General features: G+C 45.1%; 1 protein-coding gene across 1 annotated transcript in view; it reads right to left on the bottom strand.

The window, feature by feature from the left end:
• Positions 1-10,202: 10,202 nt before the first annotated feature.
• Positions 10,203-22,580, bottom strand: part of TEX14 (testis expressed 14, intercellular bridge forming factor) — an 89,258-nt gene continuing 76,880 nt past the window's right edge. Inside the window, exons 26-28 of the mRNA XM_060693245.2 lie at positions 15,097-15,223; positions 11,668-11,760; positions 10,203-10,347 (exon numbers count right to left, since the gene is read on the bottom strand). Coding sequence (XP_060549228.2) covers positions 10,239-10,347; positions 11,668-11,760; positions 15,097-15,223 — 329 coding nt within the window. The 3' untranslated portion in view covers positions 10,203-10,238. The remainder of the gene's footprint in view (positions 10,348-11,667; positions 11,761-15,096; positions 15,224-22,580) is intronic.

The raw sequence follows: 22,580 nt of genomic DNA, 5'->3' as shown, positions 1-22,580 counted from the left end.
AATGTATAACTAGTCCTCGACTTACGACCACAATGTCAGTTGCGAAGTGAGACGGTCGTTAAGTGAGTCACGCCTAACTTTGCAACCTTTTTTTTTTTTTTGCCGCAATTATTAGCAGGTACTCCAGGACAGGTAGTCCTCGACGTACGGCCACCACGGAGCCCAAAATTTCTGTGGTTAAGCGAGACAGCGGTTAAGTGTTGAGTTTCGCCCCATTTTACAACCTTTCTTGCCAAAGTCGTTAAATGGATCGCTGCCATTGTTAAGTTAGTAACACGGTTGTTAAGTGAATCTGGCTTCCCTCCCCTTCATTGACTTGGCTTGTTGGAAGGTCACAAAAAGAGATCACATGACCCTCGGGACACTGCGACTGACCGTCGTATCTATGAGCCAGTTGCCGAGTGTCTGAATTTGATCACGTGAATTGCTGTAGTCGTTAAGTGAATCCTAGAGACGTTAAATGAATCTGGCTTCCCTCTGGACTTTGCTTGTCAGCCTTGAGCAGGCTGAGAAGTTTGCAAATGGAAATTAGGTGACATTGCAACCTTTGTAAGTACACGCCAGTTTCCAAGTGTTCGAATTTCGATCACGTGACTGTGCCGATGCTGCACAGTCGTATGTGCGAGGACCAGTTATGTCACTCTTTTGAGTGCTGTAAATTCGAACAGTCGTTAAAGGAACTGTTGTTGCCACCACCTCCTCCTATTTTGAGGAATATTAAAAAATAGGCAGAATATTATATTTCCCTAAATGAGAAATGAAGAAACATGTTTTTTTAAAGACAGAAAGCAGACTCCCCCCCACCCGAAGCAGATATTTTGTGCTCATTAAGAAAGACTGGGCCAGCCTATCTACAAAACAAAAGACCTTCAGCCCCAGGATGATGGGATAAAGAAAAACAGGACACGATCCTTCAGGACACAATAGGATTAACCCACTACCGTTTAGCAGAAGGCACAGAGCTCACTACATTTGCACAATCTCCTAACGGTATTGCCTCACCCTCAGAAACTTCCAACCAAACTTAGCTCAGACACGCACCTAGGATTTGTACTTTGCCTATAGAGCCAGCTATGACCCTTACATGACCCCATGGGAGTCTGATAAAAGCCAATAGAATACTACATCTTGCACAGGAACAGGAAGCTCAAGTGCGAAGCCCAAGGGAAGGTATCAAACCCCTCAACTCTCAACTCCATGTGGTCAGCTGCCCAGAACCACAAACCCATATGGTTCTGCTTCGTCATTAAACCATCTTTTCCAATCAGCCTCCATTTTGTTTTCCAATTCTTCCGGATTGGAACTGAACCGGGTGGATATTTCTTCCAACAGTTGTAAGCCAAGGACTACCTATATAATACGCTGTATCAGTGGTGGGATTCAACCGGTATAACAACTGGTCGCTGAGCGGGCACTCTGCGCGCGCACAGTGTGTCTGAAAACGGCTCTAAAACTTACCTTCTACTGCAGCCCCGGGGAGTAAAACAGCTGAGGCCCGCGCCAATCAGCTGGGCTTCAAACAAAGGAAATATAAGTCGGTATAGCGCAGGGGTGTGTGGGCAGACCCGGCTGATTGTCGGAGCGAACCAGTTCACTCTCAGCTGATCGTCGGAGATACCGATTCGTCCAAACTGGCTGAATCTCATCCCTGCGCTGTATATACGAATACTGTACCGTCTTCATGGCTTGCCCCAAAGGTTGAAGGATGTGAACCTGATTCGATAATTCTTGAGTGTCGATGTTAGAAATATTTAGCAGCACGAGAAGTCACACGCGTGAGCACATAATTGTGAGGTAGCGAACCCACCACACCCCCGCCCCCTTGCAGATTTTGGCATATCACGCTCACAGGTGCCGCACGCTCAGTTTAATCCCCTTTTGCATTCCATGAATAATTCTTGGGAAGCCGAACCGAAGGTGTCAACAGCTGATTTGGAACACTGGAAAAACACTGTTTATCTACAACCACCAGATTGGCGGAATGAAAAGCCTTCCGCACTTTTCCCAGGTTTGCTGTAACCTGGTTTTCAATTTTTTTTCCCCAATCAAATTGCTTGTTTTCTTACAGATGTTTTATGACCCAACTAGGTAACATCATCAGGCTTGCAGGGAGGCGGAGAAGAGGAGGAAGGCTGCGGGGTCCTTGGTGCTCTAAGAACCTGGTTCAGGGATGGCTAACCTTTTTCTCTTTGTGTGCCAAAAGCACCCATAATGCAATGCGTGCGCCCCCCCCCGATGCATGCGCACACCCCTCACGCCTTCCCACGCATTGCTGGGTGGGTGTGGCCATTGGTGGGTGTGGCCTACTTGGCCTCCTGCACTACGGCGGGAGGGACGTTTTCACCACCCCCCCGGCTCCAGAGGTTTTCCTTGAGCCTCCAGGAGGGCGAAAACGGCCTCTCCTGGGCTCCGGAGCCCTCCAGAGGCCAGAAATGGGCCTGTTTCCAGACTTCAGGAACTTCCGGGAGGCCCGTTTTTCACCCTCCCCAGATTCCGCACGGGCCCTGCATGTACCTGGCATCCAAAACGGGCCGTGTGGAGACTCCTGGGAGTCTCCTGGGAGCCTCTTGTGCCCAAAGACAGGCCATGGGGGCACGCCACACCTAACCCTAACCCCACGCTCCCCCCTCGCATGCCTGCGCTTCTCCCGCATGTGCCCCGCCACCTGCGCATCCCGAATATCAGCTGGCCTGCGGGAGGCGTGCGTTCGCAGTGGAGCTGAGCTGGGCAACGGCTCACATACCCACAGGGAAGGCTCTGCGTGCCAGCTGTGACACGCGTGCCATAGGTTTGCCATCACCGACCTAGTTAGCTTTTTGCAGATGTTTTATGACCCAACTAGGTAACGCTATCAGTTTTAGAAGAGAGTAGGGATTGCAGAGAGGAAGAGGAGGGGGGAAGAGGAGGAAGGCTGCAGGGTCCTTGATGCTCTATGAGCCTGGTTGTTTTCTTGCAGACGTTTCATGACCCAACTAGGTAACATCATCAGTGTAAGGAAGTGGGATTTGTAGAGATGAGGAGGACAACTGTGGGGTCCTTGGTGGTCTCTGAGAAGGCGGGGGCACAATACCACAATTGAGCCTAAAATTTCTATTGCTCAGCTAAGCAAGACAGTTGTCAAGTGGGTTTTGCTCCATTTTATGACCTTTCTTGTCACTGTTGTTAAATGAATCATGGCAAGTGTTAAGTTAGAAACACGGTTGTTAAGTGAATCTGGCTTCCCCATGGAATTTGCTTGTGTTGGAAGGTTGCAAGAGAAGGACGGCACGACCACGGGGCCACTGATATTCATAAATAAATGCTATGCAAATGTTTCAAATAAATAAAAATAAAATAATAAAGAGAAAACCCTTTGACTGTTCAGCCGAGTTGCTTAGAAGGGGGGCTGCTCTATAAATGTTTTAAAATAAATAATCATAAAATAATAAAAAGATAAAAGACTTTTGACTGCCAAGTGGGATTGCTTAGAAGATGGGCCCCTAGATAAATGTTTTAAATAGATAGAAATAAAATAATGAAGAGATTGCCCAACAGAGTTGCTTGGACGATGAAGAACAAGGTAAGTGTTTTAAATCAGTGAATAAAAATAAAATAATAAACTAAACTAAACAACTAAATAAAATAAGTAAAATAAGAACCTAAACTAAATAAAATAAAAATGATAAAATAAAGTAATAAACTAAAATAATAAAGTAAAAGAATAATGTAAAATGTTTTAAATCAGTGAATAAAAATAAAATAATAAACTAAACTAAACAACTAAATAAAATAAAGTAAATAAAATAAGAAGCTAAACTAAATAAAATAAAATAAAATAATAAACTAAACTAAATAAAGTAATAAAGTAAAATAAAAGAATAAAGTAAAAGAATAAGGTAAATGTTTTAAATCAGTGAATAAAAATAAAATAATAAACTAAACTAAACAACTAAATAAAATAAAATAAGTAAAATAAGAACCTAAACTAAATAAAATAAAAATAATAAAGTAATAAACTAAAATAATAAAGTAAAAGAATAATGTAAAATGTTTTAAATCAGTGAATAAAAATAAAATAATAAACTAAACTAAACAACTAAATAAAATAAAGTAAATAAAATAAGAAGCTAAACTAAATAAAATAAAATAAAATAATAAAATAAACTAAATAAAGTAATAAAGTAAAATAAAAGAATAAACTAAAAGAATAATGTAAATGTTTTAAATCAGTGAATAAAAATAAAATAATAAACTAAACTAAACTAAATAAAATAAATAAACAAAACTAAATAATAAAATAAAAATAATAAAATAAAATAATAAAGTAAAATAAAATAATAAAATAAAAGAATAATGTAAATATTTTAAATCAGTGAATAAAAATAATAAACTAAATTAAACTAAACTAAACTAAATAAAAAAACTAAATAAAATAAGTAAGATAATAAACAAAACTAAATAATAAAATAAAAATAAATACAATAAACTAAGCTAAAAGAATAAAAGAATAATGTAAATGTTTTAAATCAGTGAATAAAAATAAAATAATAAACTAAATACTAAACTAAATAAAATAATAAACTAAACTAAACTAAATAAAATAATAAATTAAACTAAAAGAATAAAAGAAAAGAATAAAAGAAAGCAATAAAAGGAAAGGAAAGAGAAAAGGAAAGAAAAGGAAAGAGAAAAGAAAAAAGAGATGATGCTTTGATTTGTCTGGCTGCTGCATCTTCACAATTTCGCCCCCTCCCACAGATGCCCCTAATCCCGATTTAAACCTCCCCAAGGAAGGGATTCATCCTTTGCCTGCCCGTTAATCCCACTAACACCACCCCACCTTTTAAACCTGTTACAAAAAACAAAGGATTTGTACCATAACAACCACCATATTTTTTCGGTCCCCTTTTTTAATTTAACTCCGAGGCCGGACAATCCAATATTCCCAAGGATTTTGCTGGGACTCTGAAGCTGCAGCCAGTAGCTCCTCTAATCCATGTTGCTTTATTTATTTATTTATTTATTTATTTTTTAATTTAAATTCCAAAGCCCCATCCGCTGCCGGCGAGATTGTGCTGATCTCAAAAGAAGACATCTAAATCTCAAAGCAGCTTTGCACACAAAACCCCAACAAACCTCAGGTTGACAATCCTGAACTCCGGTTTATGTGATTTACGAGCTCATCAAAAAGTTTTGGGTGGAAAAGGTGGAGGGCCTTGATGGATGGACAGAATGCATCAAAATCTGCAGCACCAGAAAAATATATATATATACCCCATCTGCTCCATTCATTAGCCTGGCATCGAAATAACAGGGAGTCCTTGATTTACGACCAAAAAAAATTGAGCCCAAAATTTCTGTTGCTCAGTGAAAACTCACATCGGTGAAGGGAGTTTTGGCCCGTTTTACGACCTTCCTTGCCACTGTTGTTAAGTGAAATCACTGCAGTTGGTAAGTAGGAACCCTGGTTGTTAAGCGAATCGGGCTTCCCGTGGACTTGGCTTGTCAGATCGCAACCGTCATAAATACTAGTCAGTTGCCAAGAGTCTGAAATTTTGATCAGGTGACCCTGGGGATGCTGCAATGGTCGTAAGGGTGAAAAACGGTCATAAGTCACCTTTTTCTGTGTCGTCGTAACCTTGGTCACTAAATGAACTGTTGTAAATCGAGGACAGTTCGCTTAGCGACCGTTCGTAGTTACCATCACAGTGAAAAAAGTGACATCAACAGTGTCACACAACGGAGATAATATACAATAATTACAGGTAGTCCTCAATTTACAACAGTTCCTTTAGTGACCATTTGAAGTTACGACGGCACTGAAAATAGTGACTTATCACCATTTTTCACACTCCCGACCGTTGTAGCATCTGTGGTCATGTGATCAAAATTCAGAGATGTGGCAACTGACTCATATTTATGACAGTTGCAGCGTCCTGGTGTCACATGATCCCCGTTTGCGATCTTCTGACAAAGTCAACGGGGAAACTGGACTCAATTAACAACTGTATTACAACTGATTCACTTAACGACTGGGGCAAGAAAGGTCGTAAAATGGGGCAAAATTAAAATTAAACACTGTCTCGCTGAACAACAGAAATGTTAGGCTCAATTGTGGTCATAAGTCGAAGACTACATGTATTGGAAAAACTGAGAAACATGTCCCATCAGTGCTATTGAAATACAGGCAGTGCTCGGCTTACAATCCATTCAGTGACCGCTTGAAGTTACGACGGCAGTGAGAAAAGTGACTTATTACCATGTTTCACACTTACGACCGCTGCAGCATCTCCTTGCTCACGTGATCAAAATACGGACGCTTGGGCAACTGACTCATATTTATGATGGTTAGTGTCCCGGAGTTGTGTGATCCCTATTTGTATAACTTTCCAGGTGGCTTCCAACAAACAGTCGGAAAGTGAAGCCGGATTCGCTTAACGACTGCATGATTCACTTAACGACGGCAGCGATTCGCTTCACAACTGTGGCCAAAAAAAGTTTGCAAAATGGGGGGCAAGACTCACTTAACAACAGCCTTTGCTTAGCCACGGAAACGTCGGGCTCGGATTGTGGTCGTAAATCGAGGACTACCTGTAATTAGTTTCAGGCGGATGGGGAAAAAAGCTTTCCTGCTCGTAAACAACTTCAGCCTTTGAGTATTAAGTCTGGGGTGTGTCTTTGTGTATGTGTGTGTGTGGGGGGGGGGGTTTGTGTGCCGCACATATGTTTGTGTCAGTCATGCTTCATAAAGCAGACTTAATCAGTGCAAATGAGTTGACCAGAGCCGAGATGCAAATTAAATGTTTTTAAATTTAATGGACATTAATTGTAGCTAATTACAGGGAATATGATTACTCTCGTGGCGTTAATGCCAGATTTCCCCCCGCCCACCCCCGGCTGCATTCCATCAATCAAAACAGGGCTGGAAGGGGACTCTGGAGGACTTCTAGTCCAGCCCCCTACTCAAGCAGGAGACCCTAACTTTACAGCCTTGTTATTTATGTAAAAATAATGAAGGCAGAATATAAATAAATAAGTTTCTCTGTCAAACGCCCACCATGGCCACGCCCCCCCCTCCCCGCCCGGTCACACACACACACACACGGCCCTCTGAGGTCAAACACAACCCTGATGCGGCCCTCAATGAAATTGAGTTAGACACTCCTGCCCTACACCATTTCTGACAGATGGCAGTCCGGTCTCTTCTTGAAAACCTTCAGTGATGAAGCATTCACAACTTCTGATGGCCAAGTAGTTCCACTGGTTAATTGTTCTCACTGTCTTAGTTCCAGGTTGCTTCTTCTCTCTTCTCTTCTCTTCTCTTCTCTTCTCTTCTCTTCTCTTCTCTTCTCTTCTCCCCTCCCCTCTCCTCTCCCATTCCATTCCATTCTCAATATTCTATTCTATTCTATTCTATTCTATTCTATTCTATTCTATTCTATTCTATTCTATTCTATTCTATTCTATTCAAATTCAAATTCAAATTCTATTCTAAATAAAGATTCTATTCTATTCTATTCTCAATATTCTATTCTATTCTATTCTATTCTATTCTATTCTATTCTCAATAAAGATTCTATTCTATTCTAAAGATTCTATTCTATTCTATTCTTAATAAAGAATCTATTCTATTCTTAATAAAGAATCTATTCTATTCTATTCTAAATAAAGATTCTATTCTATTCTATTCTTATTCTCAATAAAGATTCTATTCTATTCTATTCTATTCTCAATAAAGATTCTATTTTATTCTATTCTATATAAAGATTCTATTCTATTCTATTCTATTCTGTTCTATTCTCTTCTCTTCTCAATAAAGATTCTATTTTATTCTATTCTATATAGATTCTATTCTATTCTATTCTCAATAAAGATTCTATTCTATTCTATTCTATATAAAGATTCTCTTCTCTTCTCAATAAAGATTCTATTCTATTCTCAATATTCTATTATATTCTCTTCTCAATAAAGATTCTATTCTATATAAAGATTCTATTCTATTCTATTCTCAATAAAGATTCTATTCTATTCTGTTCTGTTCTGTTCTGTTCTATTCTTTGATTAGTTTCCATCCATTGTTTCTTGTCTTGCCTTCTGGTGGTTTGGAAAATAAGTTGACTTCCCATCTTCTTTGCGGCAGCCCCTCAAATATTGGCACCATATTTCCACCCCCCCCCCTCCATCCTTCTTTTCTCTAGACTGGCCAATCCCAATTCTTGCAACCGTTCTTCATATGTTTTAAATCTCCAGGCCTTTAAATCATCTTAGTTGCTCTTCTCTGCACCTTTTTTCCTCCCAAAGGCTCAACATCTTTTTTTTTTATTCTGTGGCAACCAAAAACTGGATGCAGGATTCCAGCTGTGAAAAACAGCCGCAAGTCACTTTTTTCACCGCCGCCGTAACTTCGGTCGCTAAAGGAACTGTTGTAAGTCGAGGACTACCTAGCTTTGAACTGAAAGAGCGTTAAGAACATGTAAAATTCTCGCCTAACCCGAAGTTTCCAAAACTGGTTTATCCTTTTTATCCTACCGAACGACATCATTCCACATTTTTTTTCTATGCACCTGAACTAGAGATTCCGGCGCCTGGCATTAAGTCTCAGGAATGCCCCATCGCCTTGCCCTCCTGAAACATACCGTAGTTTGCTCGAAATCTGCTCAAGCTGGCATCAATATGTCGTTTTCACACATCCCTGGAGAAATTTATAACAGTGTTCATTCACTTCTCTTTCTACCATATGGTTTCTGTGGTTTTTTTTCTTTAAATTTCCCAGGGTTTTTCTTTAAAGAAAATGAGTTTTTTTGTTCTTTTTCTGCCTGCGGCACCGGTTGTCCCCGACTTACAATCATTCATTTAGTGACAGTACCGTAAAGTGGTGCGGTGGCCTGGAGGTGGAGCTCTCGCCTCACAATCCGGAGGCTGTGAGTTTGATCCTAGGTAGAGGCAGATTTTTCTCTCTCTGGGCACAATGGAGAATAAACTCCTCATTGGCAACAGGGAAGGGCATCCGGCCATGAAAACACTCTGCTAGCTCCATTCAGTTGGCCAGACTCCACCTCACAAAGGATTATGGGGTCGTTAAATGATGATGATTTAGTGACCATTCCATTAACACGGCACTGAAAAAGTTACTTATGTCCAGTCCTCACACTTACAACCATCATAGCATTCCCAAAGGAGCATGTGATCAAAATTTGGGTGCTTGGCAACGGGCATTTATGACAGTTGCAGTGTATCGGGATCACATGATCCCCTTCTGCAATCTTCCCAGGTGGCTTCTAACAAGCATGGGGAAAGCCGGATTCGCTTAATGACTGCCTGCTTCGCTTAACAACTAGCGGTGATCTGCTTAAGAACCGTGGCAAAAAAGGTTGAAAAATAGGGTGCGACTCGCTTAACGACTTCCTTGTTTAGCAATGGAAACTCTGGCCCCAATTGTGGTCGTAAATCGAGGACAAGAGCAAGCCGGGGAACAGACAAATTTAATTCTGTGGTTAAATCAGACACAAAATTGCAGGAAGTCCTTGATTTATGATTACAATTAGGATTAGAACTTTTATGCAGTCACTAAGTGAGTCGCACCCAATTTTATCTTTGCCACAATCGTTAAGTGAATCACGCAATCATAAAGCAAATCAAACTTCCTCTATTGACTTTGCTTGGAACCTGGGAAAGACGTTAATGATGATCACATGACCCCAGGACACCTCAACGGTCGTAAATATATGTCAGGCACCTGTCTTAAAGCAGGCAGGATGGAATTGTGGGAGTTAAGAGTCCACCCCTCTTAAAGCATAATGGCTGGGGAATTCTGGGAATGGAAGTCCACTCACCTTAAAACATGCTGGCTGGGGAATTCTGGGAGTTGAAGTCCACCCATCTTAAAATATGCTGGCTGGGGAATTCTGGGAATGGAAGTCCACCCATCTTAAAACAGGCTGACTTAGGAATTCTGGGAACTGAAGTTTGCCCATCTTAAAGCATGCTATCTGGGGTTTTTTGGGGGACTTGAAGCCTGTCTAACTTTAAAACGTGCTAGGTAGGAGTTGATGTCCACCCACATTAAAATCATCAAGTCTGAAAAACACGGATTTATTGCAACCTCTTCAAGCCCCCGAGCGCCTTTGCAAGAAATCCTGCCCCCTTGCCCCTTTTCAAAAGAGTTTCCAACATCACACAGGGAGAAAAAAAAGAAAATAATAAAGGAAACAGGAGTCACGCAATTAGCCAGCCGAGTGTCCAGTTTTATCTTACGGATCTCAAGAAAGTCCTTCGATGTTTTCGATGGAACCTTCGGACTCGCTGAAACTTTCTTCGGCTCCCCCTTTCATCTCGATGTTCCCGTGGTGGGCACAGCTCAGCTCCCCCCTTCAAGGACAGAGAAGCCCGTGTCATTGGCAGCTTTTGCAAGCGCTCGAAGGGCGAAGCAAACATCGGCATGCGTAATTTATCAAAGAGGGGGAATATAACCAACGGCTCGTCCTTAGCTCCAAGAAAAAACTAGAACTGTGATGGCGAAACTATGGCACGCGTGCCACAGGTGGCACACGGAGCCATATCGGTGGGCATGCGAGCGTTGCCCTAGCTCAGCTCTGGCGCGCATGCGAATGCCAGCCAGCTGATTATCGGGCCTTCCAGGCCCACCGGAAGTCAGGAAATGTTCTGTCCCCGTCTCACACACGCACACAAACAGATATCCAGGGGTTAAATAAAACTGGCAGACAACAAATTCTTTCAATAAGAGGATTGGCAGCAACCCAGTTAACTGCTTGCCAAGAACTTTACCCATAAAGGGAGGGGTTGTTCCTCCGACAGATAAACCCAAACAAGATACACACAGTTCAAGAATTGTCAAGTCCAGTCCGTATTAAATCCAAGGCAGGTAACGTTGTTGCAAAGATACAATGTGACTCGCTAGTAGTTAGTTTTGTCCGTCACAGAGTCTGAATGGCCACCTCACCCCTTTTTATCCCCTGTGGGGTGTGGTCCAGTGACTCAGCCTAATGTCTGGCACGCCTCCTTTTCTGCTGCGTGCGCTTGTCTCTCCGACACTGGCGTGAATCCAGCCAAGACTTATCTCTGTCACTGTCCGACTGTGAGGAGATACCTGGCTCCTGGCCAATCTCTTCTCCTTCGGGAGACACCTGAGGCATTGCCAGAGAGGAGGGTCGTGGAGAGGGAGGCCTGGCCAACTCCTCTCCTTCATGTTCGGAACCTTCTCCCTCCGATAACTCGGCCTTGGGGGTCGGAGTCACAACAGGAAACAGGCTGGAGGGCTGGAGGGGGAGGGAAGGCCCGTTTTTCGCTCTCCCCAGGCTCCAGAGGCTTTCTAGGTCCCACCAGAAATCAGCAAACAGACTGTTTCAAGCCTCCAGAGGGCGTCCGGTGGTGGTGGTGGTGAGGAAGGCCGTTTTCGCCTTCCCTAGGCTCCAAGAAAGCCTCTAGAGCCTGGGGAGGGCGAAAAATGGGCCTACTGCACAAGAGTGGAAGTCCACCCCTCTACTGACTGGGGGATTCTGGGAATGGAAGTCCGACCCATTGTAAAAAAAAAACTGGCTGGGGAATTCTGGGACGTAAAGTCTAACCACCTTAAAGTCCCTGAACTTGACAAACCCTGATCTTGGCGTCTCTACCCACGCCAAGCATTTGAGGGGGAAGACCGATTTGACGGACAAGCAGCACCCTTACCTCTGGATGGCATCTGACAGGCCCTTATTGATGTCATGGCTGTCGGCAGTTGGACAAAGAAACTCCAACACTTTGTCAAGGCTGGAGTTAGCTCTGCAAAATAATAAAAAGAAAGGAAAAAAGAGAGAGAGAAAAAAAGGAAAGACCATGAGCAAGGACAACAGCTGTTGGACTGACTGGCAAAGAGAGAAAGAGAGACAACTGGTTGTTGTTGTTGTGTTGTTGTCATTTGCACGCCCCTCCAGCTGATGGCCTTGGATAAACCCATCCGGAGCCATTTGCTAACCTGCCCGCTTTTACAAGGTTAATCTAAACGGGCAGCGAGCACAGATTGTGCCTCGCAGGGAGCAGTTGCAAGGCCTGGCCGCAACCAAAAGATTAACGTTGAATAACAGAGTTGGAAGGGACCCTGGAGGTCTTCTAGTCCAACCCCTTGCTTGTTGTGACCTAGGCCCAAGTAGTTATTGCCAGACACAATCAGTCCTAAACAAACATGTTTTATTAGAACAGCTGAGAATTACTTCATTCTCAGCTTAGTCCAAAATAAAAAGTCCTTCAGGAAAAGTCCTTCAGCCTTATCACAAACCTTTATCTTCTTTGGCACCCTGCCAAAGGCTTTTCATGGCAAAGCCCCACAAAGTTCAGGAACAAGACAAGAAACAAATGTAGCAACGTTGCTTTCCTACAAAGAGCCCAAGAGTTTGCTGCTCTTTTAAGCCTTATGGGAGGGGCCAATCATCTCCTGGCTTTACTCCTGAGTCGTCCCTTTTGCTTTAGCTGCTCTTGCCTTCTGGCAGCTCTTCGCATGCGTGTACTAGGAACAGGTTCCTCCTGTTCCTCTGCCTCTCTGCTATGCGCCTCTGGAGTCTACACATCACTCCCCGATGGCCCTGGCCCCCTCTCTGCCTCCGACGCAGAGCCCTCGTCTGGGCCTTCCTCAGACTCCAGGACTGGCCCATTGTCCTCCCCAGCCTCCTCACCGTCCGACTCTGCTGCCAGATCCGCAGGCTGCTGGCGAACCACAACACTGCTCAAACAGGAGATCTTATACCATTTCAGACAAATTGTTGTCTAATCTCTTCTTTAAAAACTTCCAGTGTTACAGCAGCCACGAGTTCTGGAGGCAAACTTGTTTTGGGGGTCTTGCCCCACTGTACCCCAGCTTTTAGGAAGCTTAGAGCAGGAAAGGGGTTGGGAGAAGGGGAGTGGGAGGAATTGATGCAGGAAGGATACATGTCATGTGGACAGATCAATGAAGCAGCAGTGTCCGGTGGTGTTTTGGCCCATCAGCGGTCTGTGCAGATTGTAGCTGATTCCGACAACAAGGAGGCTGGTGTGGTGCTGCGTCAGCAGCCTGTGCAGCTGGCACTCGAGTCGGACAGTGAGGAGGCTGGAGAAGATGTGGTGCCAGAGGCGGGGACTCAGCCAGGGCCTTCAGAACCTCCAGAAGCTCCCTTAGGTGAAGAGGACGAAGAGGAGGAGCCTCTTCTCGATGCACGGGCGCGCAGAGCTGCCAAAAGGCAGGAGTGGCTCCTCAGGAGGAGGTCTCCTCGAGAGTAAGGCTTGGGGCTAATTGGCCACTCCCTTAGCCTATTTAAGGAGGAACACCAACTGAAGCAATTTGCAGGGAACAACTTTAGTTCTCTCTCCTTCGCGTCTGCAAAATTGCTTCTGGGCTTTCTGCCAACTCTAGTAAGACTGTGATTACCTTATCTTAGAATTCTGGCAGGCTGTTGAGACAGTTCATTAACAGCCTTTGAATGATAAAGACTGAGTTATTTGAGAAAAATAAGCTTTTTATAGAGTTTGTGTGTGCTGCGTTCTTTGGGGTCCGTAGCTGGGGCAGAACAGGTGGGAATTCAATAGAGGAAGCAGAATACCGATAGTTCTCGACTTACGACCACAACCGAGGCCACGTTTCCGTTGCTAAGCGAGACAGTTAAGCGAGCTTTGCCCCATTTTATGACCTTCCTTGCCACAATTCTTCAGCGAATCCCTGCAGGTGTTAAGTGTGAATCTGGCTGCCCCACTCACTTTGCTCGTCAGGAGGTCGCAAACGGGGATTACCCTGCAACCATCGAATAAGGACATGCCCGTTGCGGAGCGCCTGAATTTTGATGACGTGACCATGGGGCATGCTGCCAACGGTGGTTGAGGGCGGAAAAACGGACATCAGTCACTTTTGGCATGGCCCTAAGTGCGAGGATGCCTTTCCTCAGCACAACTGGAATGGTTGCTAAAGGAATGGTTGTAAGTCGAGGACTAGCTGTATAATTTATTTATAATTTATTTTATTTATTGGTTCGATTTATATGCCGCCCTTCTCCGGAGACTCAGGGCGGCTTACAATGCTTTTAAGCAATAGCCTTCATACTTTTGTATAGACCTGCTTAGTAGGGCTTTCGGGCCCCCCTAAGCGGTGTTCTTTTTTATACAAAGTCAGCTTATGGCCCCCACAATCCGGGTCCTCATTTTACTTACCTCAGAAGGATGGAAGGCTGAGTCAACCTTGAGCCTGGTGAGATTTGAACTTGCAGTAATTGCAGGCAGCTGGTGTTACTTAACAGCGCTTTAGTCTGCTGCGCCACCAAGGCTCTGGTGTTAACAAATACATCACTGGAGATGTTTTTAAGAAGAGATTGGACAGCCATTTGTCTGAAATGGTATAGGGCCGTGATGGCGAACCTAGTGGCACGCGTAGCCATATTGGTGGGCACGTGAGCTCAGCTCCGGCACACTAGTGCATGCCAGCCAGCTGATTTTCGGGCCTTCTGAGCCAGGGGTGGGTTCTACATTTTTTTACTACCGGTTCTGTGGGCGTGGCTTATTTTGTGGGTGTGGCTTGGAGGTCATGTGACTAGGTGGGCGTGGCTAGCTGGTCAGAGTCATTTCTGGAAGGTCCTCGCACTTACGACCAGTCCTCGCACTTACGACCCGACTCATTTGTTTGCTTTTAACACTGATCAGCTGTAGGGCGGCCCTTTGAAGCCCCCCCCCCCCCGGTAAGAGTTTAAACAGTTTTTTTCCCTCTAGTCATCAGCTGGGACTCAGGAGGCAGCAATAGATTGGGGGGGGGACCAAAGAAAAGGTAAGAATAACACGGGTGGGTGGGAGGGCGGGGGGGGGGAGAACCGGTTCGGTGACGTCGTATCGTCACCGCTACAGGCTCGGCCGAACCGGATTGAACCGGACTGAACCGGGAGGAACCCACCACTGTTCTGAGCCCACCAGAAGGGAAACAAGCCGTTTCCTGCCTCCAGAGGGCCTCGGGGGATGGTCGGGAAGGCTGTTTTGCCCCCCCGCCAGCTCTATTCGGATTCTGATTCTGAAATTTTAAATTCTGATTTAAATTTTCTTTTTTTGGACCCCTGCTCATAGAACAATACGATCTCCTGATTTTCTCCTCCTGTTCAAGAGACGCTCTCCTACCTTTCTGTATCTTCTCCCAGACAGACACTGTCCCTCAACCAGAGGCTGTCCTCCGGTTTGATCGCGTTGGGGGCTTCCTTTTCTTCCGGCTTCCCTGCTTCTTTTGAATCCAGTGGATCGGGATCTCCTGATGAAAACACAGCAGGGTGGTGTCAATTTAGAAGCATGGTGTGGTGCGTTCAGTCAGGCAGGTCACACAGTCCTTCCTTCTTCCTCCCTCTCTCCTTCCCTTTTCCTTCCTTTCCTTCTTCCTCCCTCCCTCCTTTTCCTCCCTCCCACCCAGGGGTGGGATTCCAAAATTTTAGCAACCAGTTCTCTGCCCAATTGCTGGGTGGGGGTGGCCATGGTGCCAGCCTCTACTCAGCCTCCTGCACCACCAGGGGACGCGTTTTGACCCTCCCCAGGCTCCGGAGGCTTTTCTTGAGCCTCTGGGAGGGTGAAAATGGCCTCCCCGGGCTCTGGAGGCCCTCCAGAGGCCAAAAACGGGCACGTTTCTAGACTTCCGGAAGGCCCGTTTTTCACCCGCCCCAAGCCTCCGCGTGGGCACTGCGTTTACCTGGCATCCAAAACGGGCCACATGGGGATTCCTGGGAAGGGAGGGGCAGGGTGGGCGGGGCCATCCAGTCCTTGCAACTACCTGTTCGGTGAACCAGATGTAAAATTAGCATCCGGTTTGCTTGAATAGGTCAAAACTGGCTGAATCCAAGCCCTGCTCCCACCCTTCCTCTCTGGCTCTCTCCTTCTTCCCTTTTCCTTCCTTCCTCCCTCCCTTTCCCCCTCCCTCCCTTCCTTTTTCCCTTTTCCTTCCTTCCTCCCTCCCTTTCCCCCTCCCTTCCTTTTCCCTTTTCCTTCCTTCCTCCCTCCCTTTCCCCATTCCTTTTCCTCTTTTCCTTCCTTCTTCCCTCCCTCCCTTTCCCCATTCTTTCCTTTTTTCCCTTTTCCTTCCTTCCTTTCCCCATTCCTTCCTTTTTTCCCTTTTCCTTCCTCCCTCCCTCCCTCCCTTTCCCTCTCCCTTCCTTCCTTTTCCATTTCCCTTCCTTTCTCCTTCCTTTCCCCCTTCCTTCCTTCCTTTTTCCCTTTTCCTTCCTCCCTCCCTTTCCCCCTCCCTCCCTTCCTTTTTCCCTTTTCTTTCCTTCCTCCCTCCCTTTCCCCATTCCTTCCTTTTTTCCCTTTTCCTTCCTTCCTCCCTTTCCCCATTCCTTCCTTTTTTCCCTTTTCCTTCCTCCCTCCCTCCTTTTCCCCCTCCCTCCCTCCCTTTTTCCCTTTTCCTTCCTTCCTCCCTCCCTTTCCCCCTCCCTCCCTTCCTTTTCCCTTTTCCTTCCTTTCTCCCTCCTTTTCCCCCTCCCTCCCTTCCTTTTTCCCTTTTCCTTCCTTCCTTCCTCCCTCCCACCCTCCCTATCCTGCCTTTATTATTATTTTTACAAACAACTCAAAGTGGCAAACATATCCAACAGATCTTTCTCCTCCGAATCTCCCCACAACAACAACTCTGTGCGACGGGCTAGCCAAGAGAGAGAGAAAGGGACTGGCCCAAAGTCACCCAGCCAGCTTTTACCACTAAGGCAGGACTAGAACTCACCATCTCCTAGTGATTGGACCAAAGTCACTCAGCTGGTTTTCACGCCTAAGGCGGGACTACAACTCACTGTCTCCTGGTGATTGGCCCTAAATCACCCAGGCAGCTTTCCTGCCTAAGGCGGGACTAGAACTCACTGTCTCCTAGTGATTGGCCCAAAGTCACCCAACCAGCTTTCCTGCCTAAGGCGGGACTAGAACTGACTCTCTCCTGGTGATTAGCCCAAAGTCAACCAGTGTTGTGACTCCGACTCCCGAGCCTGTCCTCATGGAGGAAGAGGACTCAGAAGGTGATGGGGAGGAACTGACAAGGCCTCCCTCTCCAGGACCCTCCTCTCTGGCAATGCCTCAGGTTCCATCCGAAGGCCAGGAGGAACAGCCTGGGATGGGCCAGGAGGAAAGCATATTGGAGCACCCATTGATAGGGAGCGAGGATGATGAATCCTGGCTTGATCCCAGGCAGCGTCGGAGGGAGAAGCGTGTGCAGCAAAGGAAGAGGCGTGGGAGGGCCCGAGGTTGAGCTGAGTCACTGAGCCACGCCCACAAGGGATAAAAGGGGGCGTGATTGCTCGGCAGGCTTTGTGATGGACAAAAGTTTAAACTCTAAAGAGTCACATTGTGAATCCTGCACTTCGGCTCAGATATATTTTGGACTAAACTCTTGTGGATAATTTGTCGCTCTGGAAACGGACTGCAGATAAGGCCTCTCCTGCTTTTTGGGAGTACTGATTGGACTTGGCAGGCGTTTTACAGTTAGCTGCCAGAACTCTCGTCTGCTAGAAATTCTGGTCTGTTTATTATTATTATTATTTTTTATTATTATTTATTTGATTTGTATACCGCCCTACTCCCGAAGGACTCAGGGCGGTGAACAGCCAAACAATAAAATACATAGATACAAAAAATTTAAAAAACCAGATAAAATCGAATTAAATAGTTTTGGCCCTAACAAATTAAAACACCCCAATAATTTAAAACAAATTAAAATTTACATATTAAAAAAGAGGGAAAGGATTAGGCCAAGCCCGCCTGGTGGAATAAAAAGGTCTTCACAGCGCGGCGGAAGGTGCGCAGGTCCGGGATCCTTCGTATCTCCGGGGGAGCTCATTCCAGACAGTAGGTGCCCCCACAGAGAAGGCCCTCCCCCTAGGGGCCGCCAGTCGACATTGTTTGACTGACGGCACCCGGAGGAGTCCCTCTCTATGAGAGCGTACCGGCTGGTGGGAGGCTGCTTGTGGTAGTAGGCGGTCCCGTAAATAACCAGGTCCTAAGCCATGGAGCGCTTTAAAGGTGGTAACCAAAACCTTGAAGCGCACCCAGAAGACCACCGGAAGCCAGTGCAGCTCGCGCAGGAGAGGTGTCACACGGGAGCGCCATGTTGCTCCCATAACCAGCCGCGCGGCCGCACTCTGCGCCAGTTGGAGCCTCCGGGTGCTCCTCAAGGAGAGCCCCATGTAGAGAGTGTTACAATAGTCCAGGCGGGAAGTGACGAGGGCATGAGTGACTGTGTGTAGGGAGTCCCGATCCAGAAAGGGACGCAACTGGCGAATCAGGCGAACCTGATGAAAAATCCTCCCAGTCACGGCTGTCAAATGCTCTATTTATTGTTTATACAATAAATTATTGGCAGGCATTGTTTGATACTGCATTTGTCTGTGTGAGGACGGGGGACAGAACAACCAGCTTGCTTTCAGGCCTAAGGAGGAACTAGAACTCACCGTCTCCTGTTTTATCGCCTGGCACCTTAATCGCTAGACCAAACTGTCCCTGAACAAATGTCCAACCTCATCCGTTAGGGCTTCATATCAACAAAATCCAACATATAACAATATGGAACGGTTAATCACAATGGTTCTTTGCGGGATTAACCTCCCGCATCCCCTTTTATTTTAAAGAAAAAGGAAGAAGATATTTAATTGACGGTGGCCTGTAGGAAGCTACAAGAAAGGAGCAAAAAGAGCCTTGATAGTACAGTGGTTTAGTGCACCCTGTTATTAACACAGCTGCATGCAATTTCTGCTGGTTCGAATCTCTCCAAGGCTCAAGGTTGACTCAGCCTTCCATCCTTTCTAAGGTAGGTTAAATGAGGACCCAGTTTGTGGGGGCAATAAGATGACTTTGTATAAATATACAAAAGGATGAAGGCTATTGCTTAACACATTGTAAGCCGCCCTGAGTCTCCGGAGAAGGGCGGCATATAAATCAAATTAAAAAAAAAAAAAAAGTCAGCTTCGGACAATTCTTTCTTGCTCTGATCGCTACTATGACGATTTTACTAATTGGGCCAATCAAGAAAAAAAATATTAACTGATTCCCAGAAGAGACGATGCATGACAAGATTTGAGCGAATTCAATGACCACTGGATTAAACAGTCAGGAGGTGTCAGATATTAAACTATCCCCGTTCCACGAGAGCCTCAGTGGAAGATGGGTCCTGTAGTGGGAAACCAGCACTGAGCAGGCTGGAGTATTTGGTAACCCTCCAATTTGATCACAGATCAGAATATGCTACCAAGGGATGAGAATATATTTGTAGCTCAGGGTTGAACTGTGGGATCCCTGAGGTTCTCTGAGCTTCGTGGGTTTCTTGCAGACGTTTAATGACCCAGCTAGGTAACATTATCAGTGCTAGAAGGGAGTGGGGCTTGTGGAGAAGAGGAGGAGGAGGAGAACTGTGGGGTCCTTGGTGCTCTCTGAGCTTGGTGGTTTTCTTAATAGACGTTTCATGACCCAACTAAGTAACATTATCAGTGCTAGAAGGGAGTGGGGCTTGTGGAGAAGAGGAGGAGGAGGAGAACTGAGCTTGGTGGTATTCTTAATAGACGTTTCATGACCCAACTAGGTAACATTATCAGTGCTAGAAGGGAGTGGGGCTTGTGGAGAAGAGGAGGAGGAGGAGGACTGTGGGGTCCTTGGTGCTCTCTGAGCTTGGTGGTTTTCTTAATAGACGTTTCATGACCCAACTAAGTAACATTATCAGTGCTAGAAGGGAGTGGGGCTTGTGGAGAAGAGGAGGAGGAGGAGAACTGTGGGGTCCTTGGTGCTCTCTGAGCTTGGTGGTTTTCTTAATAGACGTTTCATGACCCAACTAAGTAACATTATCAGTGCTAAAAGGGAGTGGGGTTTGTGGAGAAGAGGAGGAGGAGGAGAACTGAGCTTGGTGGTTTTCTTAATAGACGTTTCATGACCCAACTAGGTAACATTATCAGTGCTAGAAGGGAGTGGGGTTTGTAGAGAAGAGGAGGAGGAGGAGGAGGACTGAGCTTGGTGGTTTTCTTGCAGACATTTCATTACCCAGTTAGGTTACATCATCAGTGTTGGAGGAGTGGGGGGTGGTGTTGCTCTCAGACACTGCAACTGGTTGCAAAGAAATGTTGCGTTTGTGTGTTTGTGTTTGTGTATGTGTTATGTGTATGTGTGTGGTATGTTTTATGCTGGCCAGAAGTTTTGAGCCTATCCTAATTTCCAACGGTTGCTAAGTGACAAGTCAGCCGTAAATCAAGGACTACCAGTACAACGATTTCAATCACAGCAACCAAGCCTATGGATGGAATCAACGGATTTTACATATACAGGTAGTCCTCGACTTACAACAGTTCGTTTAGTGACCATTTGGCAGTCATAACTGCAGCGAAAAAAGGGACTTAGGACCGTTTTTCACACTTACGACCGCTGCAGCATCCCCCGGGGTCAACATTCAGAGGCTTGGCAACTGACTCGCATTTATGACGGTTGCAGTGTCCTGGGGTCACGTGATCCCCTTTTGCGACCCTCGGACAAGGAAAGCCGGATTCACTTAACAACCATGTTACTAACTTAACAACTGCAGTGACTCGCTTAACGACGGTGGCCGGAAAAGCCGTACAATATGGGGAAACTCACTCAACAAATGTGATTCACTTAAACAACGTAAATTTCCGGCCTGATTGCGGTCGTAACTCGAGGCCTACCTGCACGTAAAACCTACCAGCTCGTGTAAGAGCAGAGCAGGGTGCGATTAAAATACTAGAGCGAATACACGGGGGTTTTTAATATTAAAACCGAGACTCTGCGGTAGGAGGTAAAAATAGAACTCAAGACGAAACGATCTAATAACAAAACGATTAAAATTAAATTGCAATCCTTCGGGGTACATAAAAAGATGGTTTATTATTTATTCATTCCTCGTCTGTCAGAAACAATTAAAATGTAAAGGATAAAACAGAAACTAAATAGAAATTCCAACTCCCTCTGCATCTGTTATTTGTGGGTGGATTCAGGCTGCAACCGTACAAAACTTTGGAAAAAGCCCAGAAATTTAACAATCCAGGTACTCCTCGACTTACAACCATGTGTTTAGTGACCGTACAAAGTTACAACGCCATTGAAAAAGTGACTTAGCACCGTTTTTCACACTTAAGACCGACCGTCGCAGCATCCCTGTGGGTCACGTTATCAGAATTTCGACGCACAGCAACTGACTTGTACCTATGACCGTTGCTGTGTCCCAAGTTCTGCGATCCCCTTTTGCGACCTTCTGATAAAGCAAGTCAATGGGGAAGCCAGATTCACATAACAACCGTGTTGCTAAATTAACGACCGCAATGGTTCACTTAACAACTATGATGATAAAAGAAAGAGAAGATTCAGAATACTTTAAGATATGGAATCAATTTTACTACTGGTTATGTTCTGCCCCAGCTACGGACCCCAAAGAACGCAGCACACACAAAGTCTGTACAAAACTTAATTTACTAAAATAACTCAGTCTTTTTCAAACAAAGGCTGTTAATAAACTTTCTTAACAGCCTACAAGAAACCAAAGATAAAGTAATCACAATCTTACTAAGGTTGGCAGAAAGCCCAGAAGCAATTTGCGGAGAATCCAGACGCGAAGGAAAATGAACTAAAGTTGTTCCCTGCAAGTTGCTTCAGTCGGTATTCTTCCTTAAATAGGCTAAGGGAGTGGCCAATTAGCCCCAAGCCTTACTCTCAAGGAGACCTCCTCCTGAGGAGCCACTCCTGCCTTTTGGCAGCTCTGCGCGCCCGTGCATCGAGAAGAGGCTCCTCCTCTTCGTCCTCTTCACCCATGGAAGCTTCTGGAGGTTCTGAAGGCCCTGGCTGGATCCCTGCCTCTGGCACCACAACTTCTCCAGCCTCCTCACTGTCTGACTCGAGTGCCAGCTGCACAGGCTGCTGGCACAGCACCACACCAGCCTCCTCACTGTCGGAATCAACTACTAGCTGCACAGGCTGCTGACGGGCCACAACAGGTTAGAAAAGAGATATAAATAAGCTTTAAAAGAGATTGATAAAAAATGTTATAACTAGAATACTATATTAGTGGAAAATGTTTGTAACGGATTTGGCGAGAATGAAGATAGAAGAGATAATAGAAGAAAAGAAGTTTTTGGAGATCACACCGGGATGTCACATGGAAGAAATGAATGATGTACTAAATGTTTGTTTGTCTTAAAAATTTTTTAAAAAAAACCTTTTAAAAAAAACGGTGCCAAGAAAGGTCATAAAATGGGGCAAAACTCACTTCATTGTCTTGGTTAGCAACGGAAATTTTGGGGCCAACTGTGGTCATAGATCGAGGACTACCTCGACGTTAAAAGAGTTTTTAAAGATTAAAACCGATTTTCTGCGGTCGGAAGTTAAAAGCGGAACCCAACACTAAGAGACAAAAGGACATCATAACAAAATGATTAAAAATTAAAACTGCAATCCTTCCGCGGACATTAAAAAGATTGGAACTGCTTCTGGTTAATTATTCATTCATCATCATATATCAGACATAATTAAAATGTAAACGGCAGAATACAAAATAAATACACTTCCCATTCTCTTGCTGACAAGATTCCGGCTGCAAAACCGTACAAAACTTTTGAAAGGCAGACAAAGGTCTTGCAATTTCATCATAATGC

Source organism: Pantherophis guttatus, chromosome 1 (assembly GCF_059756535.1).
Source record: "Pantherophis guttatus breed Tessera chromosome 1, ASM5975653v1, whole genome shotgun sequence".
NCBI classification, from domain to species: domain Eukaryota; kingdom Metazoa; phylum Chordata; class Lepidosauria; order Squamata; family Colubridae; genus Pantherophis; species Pantherophis guttatus.
Note: the sequence above shows the minus strand (reverse complement) of the source record. Positions and strands in the feature narration are given on the sequence as shown.